The 12,620-nt window shown below is 44.6% G+C and overlaps 1 protein-coding gene across 4 annotated transcripts in view; it reads right to left on the minus strand.

Annotated features, from left to right (window-relative positions):
• Positions 1-12,620, minus strand: part of RGS8 (regulator of G protein signaling 8) — a 39,981-nt gene that overhangs the window by 12,966 nt on the left and 14,395 nt on the right. Inside the window, exons 1-4 of one of the 4 annotated variants that reach the window (XM_030573999.1) lie at positions 11,987-12,070; positions 11,501-11,559; positions 6,854-6,955; positions 6,035-6,099 (exon numbers count right to left, since the gene is read on the minus strand). In XM_030573999.1, the coding sequence (XP_030429859.1) occupies positions 6,035-6,099; positions 6,854-6,955; positions 11,501-11,559; positions 11,987-11,992 (232 nt within the window). In that variant the 5' untranslated portion in view covers positions 11,993-12,070. Of the gene's footprint in view, positions 1-6,034; positions 6,100-6,853; positions 6,956-11,500; positions 11,560-11,784; positions 11,961-11,986; positions 12,071-12,620 lie in introns of those variants that run through there. The other 3 variants (XM_030573997.1, XM_030573996.1, XM_030573995.1) reach the window with 3 other exon arrangements.

A 12,620-nucleotide genomic window follows, 5' to 3' on the forward strand; every position in this document is an offset into this window, starting at 1 on the left:
TTCCCCTTAGTCCCTGTGTTACCCTCCATGCTGGTGCAGAGATGAATCATGTCCAGAATGAGAACGCTGCATATTATTTAAGAAAATAACATGATTCCTGGTCAAGATTGCAATCAGAGAGACCTCCAAAGAGAAGGGTTCTGAATAGAGATTGTGGGGGAGGGGTAGGAGAGAGTAAGAGCAATGGATCTCCTTAAATTCTGGTATCATTCCAGAACCAGATTTTATTGGAAACATAACACCTTTTATCTAAGGTGCTCCTAGACTCCACTCAAGAGACCCTCTGCCTGAAAGTATCATGTTGAGATTAAATGTTACTATAAAGTTCACTAAAGCGATGCAGGCAGCAGCCTCTCATACTTCAGTGGATATTTTACAAAGGTAAATGACTTGATATTACACATAGAGATTGCATGATGCTCTGTTAGAGGCCTTTTTGGAATATCTCCACCTGCAGCCTCTTTGTAGTCTCGTATGTAGCAACAAGAGCTTCAGAAGTTCCAAAAAAGAATCCTGACTCTCTAGGTACAGTGTCAACCTCCTTACCTTGGCAATACCCACTGAATTGTTATAAGGGTCTCAAGATTGTATCACTTTAGTAACATTTAATTCCGCCTTTTGATCTGAGAAATATCTCCCTGTTTCCTTCCATTCCCACCAGTATATCCCTGGAGGGACAGCTTTTGAGTTGGCTCTCCTCTGTCATTCAATTCCTGAGTACTGTCTATGCCATAACACACCATTACATCATGGAATTGTTTGGTCTGAAGAGGCCCAAAACCTCATTCCAGGTTTATCTTTGACAGTGGCAGGTGAAAATTGTGAGCCAACAGTGCTATTCCAAGTGAATTAGCAAACCATAACTAATTTTTAATCCCTCTGAAATTTACATAGGAGTTTCCATTCCAGAGCAGACCAGTGGTCTATCTAGTGAAACAATGATCTATGCCAGATGCTTCAGAAAAAATGTGATACCTGCATAACACTATAAAGCAAAGGGAAATTTTCTTTCTGAGCCCAGCTGGTGATCAGCTTATGCCCCAGAGCATGAGCTGATATTACACTAGCAAACACTGTTCATACAGGCAGTCATAAAGAAATTTGACTGATATAGTTCTCTCCTTTTTTGTCACTAGCTGTAGGTGCTTAGCTGAAAATATTCACTGGGGACAGTCACACAGAAATGCTGGAGTAGACTCAGGACGTCTTTATCTGTCTGACATTAGCACAATGTTTGTTCATGTGTGCTACTTAACAGGGGGGAAAATGCAGATAACTGAAGCTTTGTTCTGCTTCCACAATGAATCTTAGGGTATGTCTACACTACAAAATTAGGTTGAATTTATAAAAGTTGTTTTTTTAGAAATCGTTTTTGTATAGTCGATTGTGCATGTCCCCACACAAAATGCTCTAAGTGCATTAAGTCGGCGGACTGCATCCACAGTACCGAGGCTAGCATTGACTTCTGGAGCGTTGAACTGTGGGTAGCTGTCATAAACAGATAGCTAAGGGTTAATGTCTCTTTCACCTGAAGCACCTGACCAGAGGACCAATCAGGAAACCGGATTTTTTCAACTTTGGGTGGAGGGAATTTTGTGTCCGAGGTCTTTGTTTTCTGGCTGCCTGCTTTCTCTGAGCTTTGGAGAAGTAGTTCTGTTTTCTAATCTTTTGTTTCAAAGTGTAAGGACAAAGAGATCAGATAGTAAGTTATATGGTTTCTTTTCTTTGGTATTTGCATGAATATAAGTGCTGGAGTGCTTTGATTTGTATTCTTTTTGAATAAGGCTGTTTATTCAATATTCTTTTAAGCAATCGACCCTGTGTTGTGTCACCTTAATACAGAGAGAACATTTGTATGTATTTTTCTTTCTTTTTTTATAAAGCTTTCTTTTAAGACCTGTTGGAGTTTTTCTTTACTTCAGGGAAATTGAGTCTGTGCTCACCAGGGAGTTGGTGGAAGAAATCAGGGGAGATCGGTGTGTGTTGAATTGGCTAGCCTGATTTTGCATTCCCTCTGGGGGAATAGGAAAGTTCTTTTTGTTTCCAGGATTGGGAACAGAGAGGGGGAGTCACTCTGTGTAGTTTCACAGAGCTTGTGTCTGTGTATCTCTCCAGGAGCACCTGGAGGGGGGAAGGGAAAAAGGATTATTTCCCTTTGTTGTGAGACTCAAGGGGGTTGGGTCTTGGGGTCCCCAGGGAAGGTTTTTCAGGGGGACCAGAGTGCCCCAAAACACTCTAATTTTTTGGGTGGTGGCAGCAAGTACCAGGTCCAAGCTGGTAACTAAGCTTGGAGGTTTTCATGCTAACCCCCATATTTTGGACGCTAAGGTCCAAATCTGGGACTAAAGTTATGACAGTAGCCATGGGTAGCTATCCCACAATTCCTGCAGTCTCCGCTGCCCATTGGAATTCTGGGTTGACAGCCCAATGCCTGATGGGGCAAAAAGAGTGTCGCGGGTGGTTCTGGGTACATGTCGCCAGGCCCCCCTTTCCCTCTCTCCCTCCATGAAAGCAATGGCAGACAACGGTTTCGCACCTTTTTTCCTGGGTTACCTGAGCAGATGCCATACCATGGCAAGCATGGAGCCCGCTCAGCTCACCGTCACTGTACGTCTCCTGGGTGTTGGCAGAGTGGACTGCATTGCTGTATAGCAGCAGCTCATTGCCTTTTGGCAGCAGATGGTGCATTATGATTGGTAGCCATTGTCATTGTATTCCTGGGTGCTCTTTTAACCGACCTCCGTGAGGTCGGTCAGGGGCTCCTGGGCAGACATGAGAGTGACTCAACCAGGTCATTCCCATTTTCTGCCGAGCACCCAGGAGATGACGATGGCTAGCAATAGTAATGCGGCATCTTCTGCCGAGCACCCAGGAGATGACGGTGGCTAGCAGTTGTACTGCACCGTCTGCTGCCAGCCTAAGATGTAAAAGATAGATGGAGTGGATCAGAACAAGAAATTGACCCAATTTGTTTTGTGAAATCAATGGCCTGCTAAACCCAGAGGTTTGAGTTCAATCCTTGAGGGGGCCATTCTGTGTGACAGCTGTTTGTGTTTCTCCTTGATGCAAAGCCACACCCTTTTATTGATTTTCATTCCCTGTAAGCCATGTCGTCAGTGGCCCCTCCATCCATCAGACAAATGGCAGACAATTGTTTCGTGCCTTTTTTCAGCGCAGAACCAGAAGCTGCAAAAGCAAAACCAAGCGAGGAGGCGATGGCAGCATGGTGACGAGAGTGATGAGGACATAGACATGAACATAGTACAGGCCGGGCAATGTGCCCCAGTAATGTGCACATCATGCTGATGTGCTCTGCATGGTCACCTGTGTGATCAGCTCGCTGATCAGCCTGAGGCCTGGTCTATGCTATGATTTTAGGTCGAATTTAGCAGCGTTACTTTGATTTAAGCTGGGACCCGTCCACATGACAAAGCCCTTTTTTTTTTACTTAAAGGGCTCTTTAAATTGATTTCTTTACTCCACCTCTGACAAGGGGATTAGTGCTGAAATCGGCCTTGCCGGGTCGAATTTGGGGTCGTGTGGATGCAATTCAATGGTATTGGCCTCTGGGAGCTATCCCAGAGTGCTCCATTGTGACCACTCTGGACAGCACTCTCAACTCAGATGCACTGGCCAGGTAGACAGGAAAAGGCCCACAAACTTTTGAATTTCATTTCCTGTTTGACCCAGCCCATACGATTGTCTACCAATCGTAATGCACCGTTTGCTGCCAAAAGGCAATGAGCTGCTGCTGTGTAGCAATGCAGTCCCACGTCTGCCAGCACCCAGGAGATGTACGGTGATGGTGAGCCAAGCAGACTCCATGCTTGCTGTGGTATGGTGTCAGCTCAGGTAACCCAGGAAAAAAGGCACGAATCTATTGTCTGCCGCTGCTTTCATGGAGGGAGGGAGAGAGAGAGAAGCAGAGGGGGGCCTGGCGACATGTACCCAGAACCACCCGCGACACTGTTTTTGCCCCATCAGGCATTGGGATCTTAACCCAGAATTCCAATGGGCAGCAGAGATTGCAGGAACTGTGGGATAGCTACCCACAGTTCAATGCTCCAGAAGTGAACGCTAGCCTCAGTACTGTGGACGCAGTCCGTCAACTTAATGCACTTAGAGCATTTTGTGTGGGGACACGCACAATCGACTGTATAAAAATGATTTCTAAAAAAACGACTTCTATAAATTCGACCTAATTTCGTAGTGTAGACATACCCCTAGGAAATTCCATTGCCTTTTTAATGCAGTTATGAAAATGAAAATACCTACAATGACTACCACAAGATAATCCCTTTCACTCAAAAGTCTGTGGGCCAAGCACAGCTCTTGTTTACATTGGTGTAACTCTAGAGTAACACAGTTGCCTTCAATGGAGTTTCTTCAGATTTGTATCAGTTTAACCGAGAGCAGGTTTTGACCCTCACACTAGCAATTCCAGAGGCTTCAGGTACAAAACAGAACGTAGAGTATTCCCTGGAAAAGAGGGTTATTAAAATACTGATATTTCACTATTCACTGGGTAACTCTACAGGGGCCATTATTAGAAACTCAGCTTTTGTCATCACACCCCATATAGTTACCACAATGACTTCCTATTCTAGATCTGGGAGAAAGCCGATGTCTCAGCTACCTGTGTGGTAGCTGCTAATAAATGCTGACATTTTTGTGGTGGCCACTCTATGATGTTCTAAGGCTGGAGTCACATCAACCTGCTAAAAAGGAAACTATTTCTATAATTTCACCACATCTAACCTTATCTATTTAGCTTTTGTAATAGAAGCTTACTCTTGTATGCTACATGCCTCACCTTTCTTAATGTCCTAACTTATGCTCAGGGTAACATGGGACTCTGACCAAATTAGAGATGGGCAAAAAAAATTAGATATTGACAAAAGTTTTCCATGATATTTTGTATTTTGACCAAAGAGTTTTTTAAACGTTGAATATTTTCCCCCTAGCTGCAAAAACAATATTCTCAGTGAATTATTGTTGGTGAAATAATACAGCATCTTTTCATCCATGGATGTCAAAGCAGTTTACAGTCACCAATTCTTTCCCAACTGAAAACACTGGGGTTTCAATGGGGCTCAGGGGGAAAAAAAAGTCAGTGTAAACACTTAAGGAGTCCAGCGCGTTCCCTCCTGAAATATAAGCCTTCACCACACACTCACCCCCACACAATCTCAGTTTGCCCCCTTGTTTCATTCTGTAATGGAAATATGCTATTGGACATACACTGCTTATTTTAATCTGTTTGTGAAAGGTGTAAAAAAGATTTTGAAAGGATGCAGTCCCAGGTTACATTCCATGATATCAGACTTCCATAGCTTCCCAGTAGGATGCGTTGTGGAGCAGAATAATACTTTTATAAAGAAAATTGGAATGGTTGATCTCTTTAATGGTATGAAGTGTGATGATTACATGGTTTTGTATAGTTCGTGTTTGTAGAACATTCAGACGTGTATGTTTAACTATAGCTTATACCCTGTAACAACTAAAATACACCTCTACCTCTATGTAACGCTGTCCACGGGAGCCAAAAAATCTTACCGCATTATAGGTGAAACCGTGTTATATCGAACTTGATTTGATCCACCGGAGCATGCAGCCCCGCCCCCTCAGAGCACTGCTTTACCGCGTCATATCCGAATTTGTGTTATATCGGGTGGCGTTATAACGGGGTAGAGGTGTATGTCATTTTTGTAGTGAGCAAAGCTATATGCTGGAATGTTCAATATCACATAGGGGATTTGAATGCCCATTGGATTTTCCATTAACATTAATAGGAATTGGGCAGCCAGATCCCCCAGGCAGGTTTGAAAATTTCAGCCACAGTGTATGTTAGCGTTATAGTACACACTCCCTCCCAGCACGTTCTTGTGATATTGCCCTAATTATGGATGGTTAAGATAGACAGTTATGTGGCGATCCACTGAGGGTCCTTGTGCCATCTAATATGATTCTTCACATTTGAACTACAGTAAATATTTGTGAAAGAGGATGCAGGTAGAATGTGATTTCTACTCACATTTATGGGACAAAAGACGGTCAAAAGAATCTGCCCATCTTGTGGCTTCTTCTGTTGATAATCTTCTAAAAGAAAGGAAATGACAGTCAAAGGAGTCTATGACAGACACCCATCTGGTGAACTTGCCTGGGAAGGGCTGGACAAGACACTAGATCTTTTAGACCAGGTCTTTGTATCAACCGAAGTAAAGATAATCACTGATGAATTAATCCCAAGTTTTACACAAGTCCTAGCGCATGCTGATACAGGACCCTTTGGGGTGTGGGGGTTTAGTTCTTTCAGCTAGACCTTAACGCAAGCTGGATGCATTCAAAAAAGCTGTTTGTTCTTGACTTTAATCATGAGACTTAGCATATCAGTTAAATGCTTCCCGTATTGTAGAGCATAATAGTGCTATGGACTGAAGAAGCTGATCACCTGTTATGCGGAGGTGACTGCTCATATTTAGACTTGTAATAACAATGGGCCAAATTCTGTCCTCAGATAAATGCACACAACTCCCATTTGTATCAGGGAGGTGGTATGCATGTTCTATCTGAGAATTTGCCCCAATGTATCCATGATGCAAGTATTTTCTAACAGAGCTGTTGCTGTTTCAAGTTCCTTGGGTTTCTGTCTTCCTTTTGGGACAAGCAGATCTCCAAAAATTTGGGGATTTTTCATTGCTTGCTCTCAAAAGATTAAATTAATTATTTTTCAGGGATGTTCAGTGCTAAAACCAACTCCAGTTGCCGGGATTGGGGTTCAAAGCTTACAAAGTACAATGAAAGGAAGGAAATACAAGTAGAAAGGGAAGGAGAATGGTGCACCTATACTCACTTCAAAGCCCGGTTGGGCTTATCTGGAAGAATGGCTGTGAAATCATTATATGAGTCTGATTTGTGAGACAGGCAGCCAAGGCGAGTTCTCATCCCTCTGTTCCTGTAATCAATAGGGGGTAGGGGTGCAGGCAGGGGAGAACCAGAGAAGGTGACAATTACAAGATTAACCACAGTTGTACAATGCAAGATCTCAGTGACTTCGTATCTAATGAGGCCCCCATGCAGGGGTTCTGAGGGTTTAGCCAAACATCTTCAATGAAGGCTGAGAGAGATCTAGGATGGTTTTTTGTTTGGGCAGATAGGCCTAAAATATCAGAACAGAGTCTCCAGTAATTAAAGCCCTTACTTTGTAGCTCACAAGTCAGTAGGAGGTCAGAATGGTGAATCGGTGTGAAAGGCCACAGGCTTGGAATGGTTTTTTGTGGTGCTCTTCTCTGGATGATAGAAGGGGGAACTGGGCAGCTGTGCCAGAAATCAGTCTCCATTTTTCACCAGTGCAAGGATGGCACAAATACCATGAGCACTTGCAATTAGGGGGGCATAAAGGATCAGAGGGAGCAGGTGGGCTCTGCAAATGACCCTCTAATACAGAATCATAAAAGCCTGGCAGGATTCTGGATGGAATCTGTAAATTCAGAGTGACCAGGACTAGCGGACTAGAGATAAATTTCATCCACTATTGATTTATCTGTGCAAGGATTCACTCTATCATTTGCTCTCTAAAACATGTTCCACAGATTTCACCCCTTCGCACCTCATAACCATTCCCATCCATCCAGTGGGGTAGAAGACACGTGCACAGCACACAATTATTACATAACAATCTGACTGGGAAAACTTGGGTGCAAAGATATCAAACAGGAAGGTGAGAGCAATTGCTACTGTACAGGAACAGTACTATTTTGGCACTGTCCCCTCTCAAACAAATAAATATTGGTTAATAGTTTTACAACAGGGTTTGAAAGAGCAAGAAATGCATAATCCATTACTCCCCTCTCCAACCTGAAAAGCATATCGGCTAATGGATTCTCTCAGCACTGAATAAGAGCACCTTCTCCTGTGGATGAGAATTGGAGAATTCAAAAATTCAGCCCATAATCTTCTACTCTTGGACCCAACGCTGACCTGGAAAGACCCTCTTCTTTTAACTCTTCTGCAGAACAGATTGATAAAGCTTTCCGTGACTGCAGAGGGAAGTACAACATTCTTCCATTCCACATATAATATTTTTTCTGAATACATTGGTGCTAGTCCCAGAGTCAATTTGCATCGTGCTATTTTTTTTCTTTCTTTATCACTCTGAGATAGTTCCTATTATGCATGTTTTAAAGGAGTTTTAGAGCAAATTAATATTAATTGAATGCAATGTTATCTCCCTGGTATAATATGGACAGCTGGTAGCATTAGCTATTGCAAAATATTGAGATCCTTAGTTACAGGCATTGTTGGACGACATCAAAACATGGACATGTGACCAAAGATCTCAGGACAAAATTCCACAAGGACTCTAAACGTTGGTGCAGAAACATTCCCTGTAAAATGCCATCACTCAACTATGTTAAGGACTCCGATGCTATTTCATTCAGACCTTCTTGTTGAGTCTAATCTATGAGCTTTTTGATGCTTTTTTCACCAGATACCCCCAACCTTCATCCTTCCTGCAATGCCTGTTCCAGCAGACTCTGTGAAAGGCTCATGAATTGCTCAGCAGAGGTGCGACACGCATTACTGCAATGCTGGTTAAATTTCTCTGATGTCTGAGATCAAGGGACTGCAGCAGGGAATAACAGTACATGAAAGGCAGAGATGCTGCTGCAAAAGGAGGATCTCATTTTTGATGGAATATTGAGCCTAAGGTTTTGACTTCCAAGGAAGGACACAGGAGGGGAAACAAGGAAATGGAATCCATAGGAAATGGAGAGGCAAAGGAAGGGCAGAAAGGGAAGCGGTACATTGGAATGAGTTTAAAGGCTTATCAGACAAGGGAGAGGGTAACAGGGTGGGAAGGGGTGAAGAATGAATCATTTCTTTTCAGTTACCTCCATGGAATCAGTAAGGCATCCATGCAGGCATCCGGTTACAGTTAACCCTTTAATTGGCTGGCTTGTAGGGCGGTCAATGCTGCAGGGAGGAGGGGTTTACTGTTTCATGTCCTCTCCCTTAAAATTAAAAAATCCTCTGTAAAAGGAGGGACAGCTGTTCTCAACCCATTTACTTCTCTTGCCTCCTAGAAGGGAATGTTGGATTTTCAGTGAAAACCATTCAGAGTTGAGGGTTGGTCATAGCAGGAATTTCCACCTCTCCTTTAATCCCCAGAACCAAGGTTCAAGTCCAGCTTCGGGTCTAAGTGAAGTGAGTTTAGTGGTCTCAGCTCACCACTGAGTGGCAGGAGTTGACATAACAGTACATTGTCATTCAACACAATTGGTAGTCTTTGCTCAATGGGCTCAGCACAGGACTGAACTAGCTAAGGCCAAACTACTTCTTGCCCCTGTCATCCATCCAGGTCATGGTTGATGTTACTGACCAGGCATCATGGAAAAGCTGGCACTGCAACTAACCTGTAAATAAAATAACATGAGGACTTCATGCTTCTGTAGGGGCTGGTCCTTTAACCACCACAGGCTGAAACATTCACACACAATATAAAAGCATAATTCCTGATGCAGCTAATCATTTGGACTCTTGGAGCCTGTGCAGTCTGTGAATGGCTGAGGAGAAGGAGAAAAGAACCAAGGAAATGGACAACCTTTGGCACAGGGCCAGCTTTTTCCCTCTGCCTTGTGACTGAATCTCATTCCAGGGAGAAAGGCCAGGTTCCACCAGACAGGAAGCTGACAGGACACAGAACAGGTAGATACTGTCTCCCTGGTGCACACTGTATAATTCCTTCCTAGTGATCATGGCAGAGGAGAAGCATCTGATAACCTCCCTATCCTCTTACCCAAGAAGGCACCCAAGCAGAAGACAAAGGAGCAGAAGAGAAAGGAGATTGTCTGGGAAGGAGGGGGATGTTCACAGCAGCGCCACCAGCTTTTTTGGTGCCCTAGGCAGCAGAAGATCCCTCCACCGAAATACCACCCCCGACAGAGGTGGCGGAAGGTCCGTCCCCCGAAATACCGACGACGACTGGGGCGGCCGAAGATCTGGCTGCCGTGGTCGCTGCCCCCCAAATGTTAGCGCCCTAGGCAACCGCTTAGGCCACTAATGGGTTGCGCCAGCCCTGAGTGCCCGCCTTCTTTGGGCCTGAGGAATTCCCAAGGCTACTGCCAGGGCAGGCTCCAGCTTTTTTGCCGCCCCAAGCGGTGAAGCAGGAAAAAAAAAGATAAAGCCGCGATCGGAGGCACTTCAGCGGCAGCTCTACTACGCCGCTTTATTCTTCGGCAGCAATTTGGCAGCGGGTCCTTCGCTCCGAGAGGCACCAAGGGACCCACCGCTGAATTGCCACCAAAGACCCAGACGTGCTGCCTCTTTCCATTGGCCGCCTCAAGTACCTGTTTCCTTCGCTGGTGCCTGGAGCCAGCCCTGGCTACTGCTGCCAAATGCAGCGTCCATTTTAAGACCTGATTACGTTAAAAATGTACAAAGCCTCTTCCCCACTAAACTAATGGAGCAGGGATTGCATTACATGCCAGTGAGTGCATTTCCTTAATCCCCACCCTGACCGTCTGCCCTCCACTGTATTTTAGCTGAAACCAATCCCTATAATTCCCTAAGCCCCTTCGAATTTCCTTATTAACACAACCTCAGTCGCATGTGAAACCAAAGCACGTGGTCTCCTGGATTCCAGTAGCCAGGATTTTTCTTCCCCATTGCCATGCTGGCATTGGTCATTCAGGGCCGAGCTTGGCAGCTGCTGGTGCTCCTCTCCCACACAACCCCACACATTCATGCACTTGAGTTCTACCATAAAAATGCTCTGCACTCTTCTGGGCTCCTGATTTATGACAGTTCCACCCCATCTCCACTGTCCCTCGCCATCATCCACAAAGTTCCCTTCGTTCTATCACAGCCACCCTTCCTGCTGATGCCACAGCTGACTACTGGTGAACTTCTCTCTGACCAACGTATTTCTCTCTTCATTGCTGCAGTGACCCAAGATTGCTAATGAGGGCAAACCTGAGGCTCTAGTGATCTGTCTCTTCCCCAGTCTTTTAAACCCAACAGTAATTCTGTCTGCTGCAGGTACAGCCAATTGGTTACACCTTGATAAATCCAATCTGTGATTCTGTGAAACTGGTCCCAGTAGGAATCCATCCATGGATCTTTCCCCCACACTCTCACCATGCACCCCATCTCTTTTCCCGCCCTATAATAGAACTCCAATGCAGAGAGGAATTGCCAGCATCTTCCGGTGCATCTTTTGAGGATGCAGTTTGGGGGCAGAGGAGGGGGAGTTTGTTCTGATCGTGGCACCCAACTTCAGCAAGATGACATTGTAGAGTCACCCTAGGACAAACACAATGAAGCCATCCCAGGGGAGAAAACTAATAATACTGAGGTTTAAAAAGGAAGAGCAGAGATTTTCAAAGAGACTGCAAGAGATTAAGAACATCCATCAATATACGTAGAAAGCCAGATGAATTGAACATGGATAAGGCATTCCAGACAGACAGATAGACAGAGACAGAGAAAAGATACTCACTGCCTTTGACCTGTCCTCACGGCCTGTGGATCTTTGCCAATTGTGTGATCGGAGAGGCTCTATGGAGAGAATAGAGCAGTCTCTTAAGAGGCAGAAAGTCACACTCAGACACACCTCCCTCTCCCCACTTTCTCCGAGCAGCAGCACAGCTGACAGCAGCTCTCCTATCTGTGTCACATCCAGTAAACACTAAAGCAGCCTAATCCAGCAGATTGAGGCTTGGCTACACTAACACTGCAGAGCCGGCTCACACATCTCATTGGTGGGATTTCAGAATTGCCCACCTGATCAGAACACTTTGTTGCATCCTTCATCCTCCTCCTCCTTGTTAACCTGATCACAAATCCCTTAGCTTCTATTAAATTAAAATAATCCACCGCTTGGCATATTCTGTATATGAGAAACGTTCACAGGGAGAATTCAGATGGGATTTCCCTGCAAACATTCTCTGTTGTTACCCTGATTAAGTTGGAATAAAGCATCAACCTGCATTGTTGTAAAAAAAAAACTCCTCTGAGATTGGGATAGGTTATTGCTTTCAGATCATAGGTCACAGAGCTCTTTCCACAGACAGCTGCTGACAGAAAAGGAGCTGGAGAGTATAATTAAAGAGTCCTGTTGTCATCAGAACCAAATCAAATCTATTAAGAGGCAAGGAAGGCTCCTTATTGGATGTAATGTGATAAATGCAGAGCCAGTAAAAAATCCCCCCTGACAGGTTACAGATGTGAATTTCCTCTCTATCCCATGAAGACCTGCTGTTATCTCACATTCTCTCATACCACTTCTCAGCTGACTTTTACTAACAACCCAAATTCCCTGCCCTCCCACACAGAGCCACCAGTGTCTCACTATCTGTCTTCTCTCACCTCTTCCTTTGTTACAGATCCAAATTCCCCTCTCTCTGCATATACAGACCTATGGACTCTGCCATCCTTGTGCCCTCAGGCCTGAACTGGCAGAGGGGATAGATAAGGGGAAGCATTTTCAAAAGCAATGAAGTGACTTGAAACTCAGTGGCACGTGTCCTCCTAAGTCACTTTTTAAAATCTTATGTGAGGTGACTTAACAGGTCTTTTTGCCTCTCTAACTTCTGTGAGGCTATGACGACCTGTTATTA

This window comes from Gopherus evgoodei, chromosome 8 (assembly GCF_007399415.2).
Source record: "Gopherus evgoodei ecotype Sinaloan lineage chromosome 8, rGopEvg1_v1.p, whole genome shotgun sequence".
Lineage (NCBI taxonomy): Eukaryota > Metazoa > Chordata > Testudines > Testudinidae > Gopherus > Gopherus evgoodei.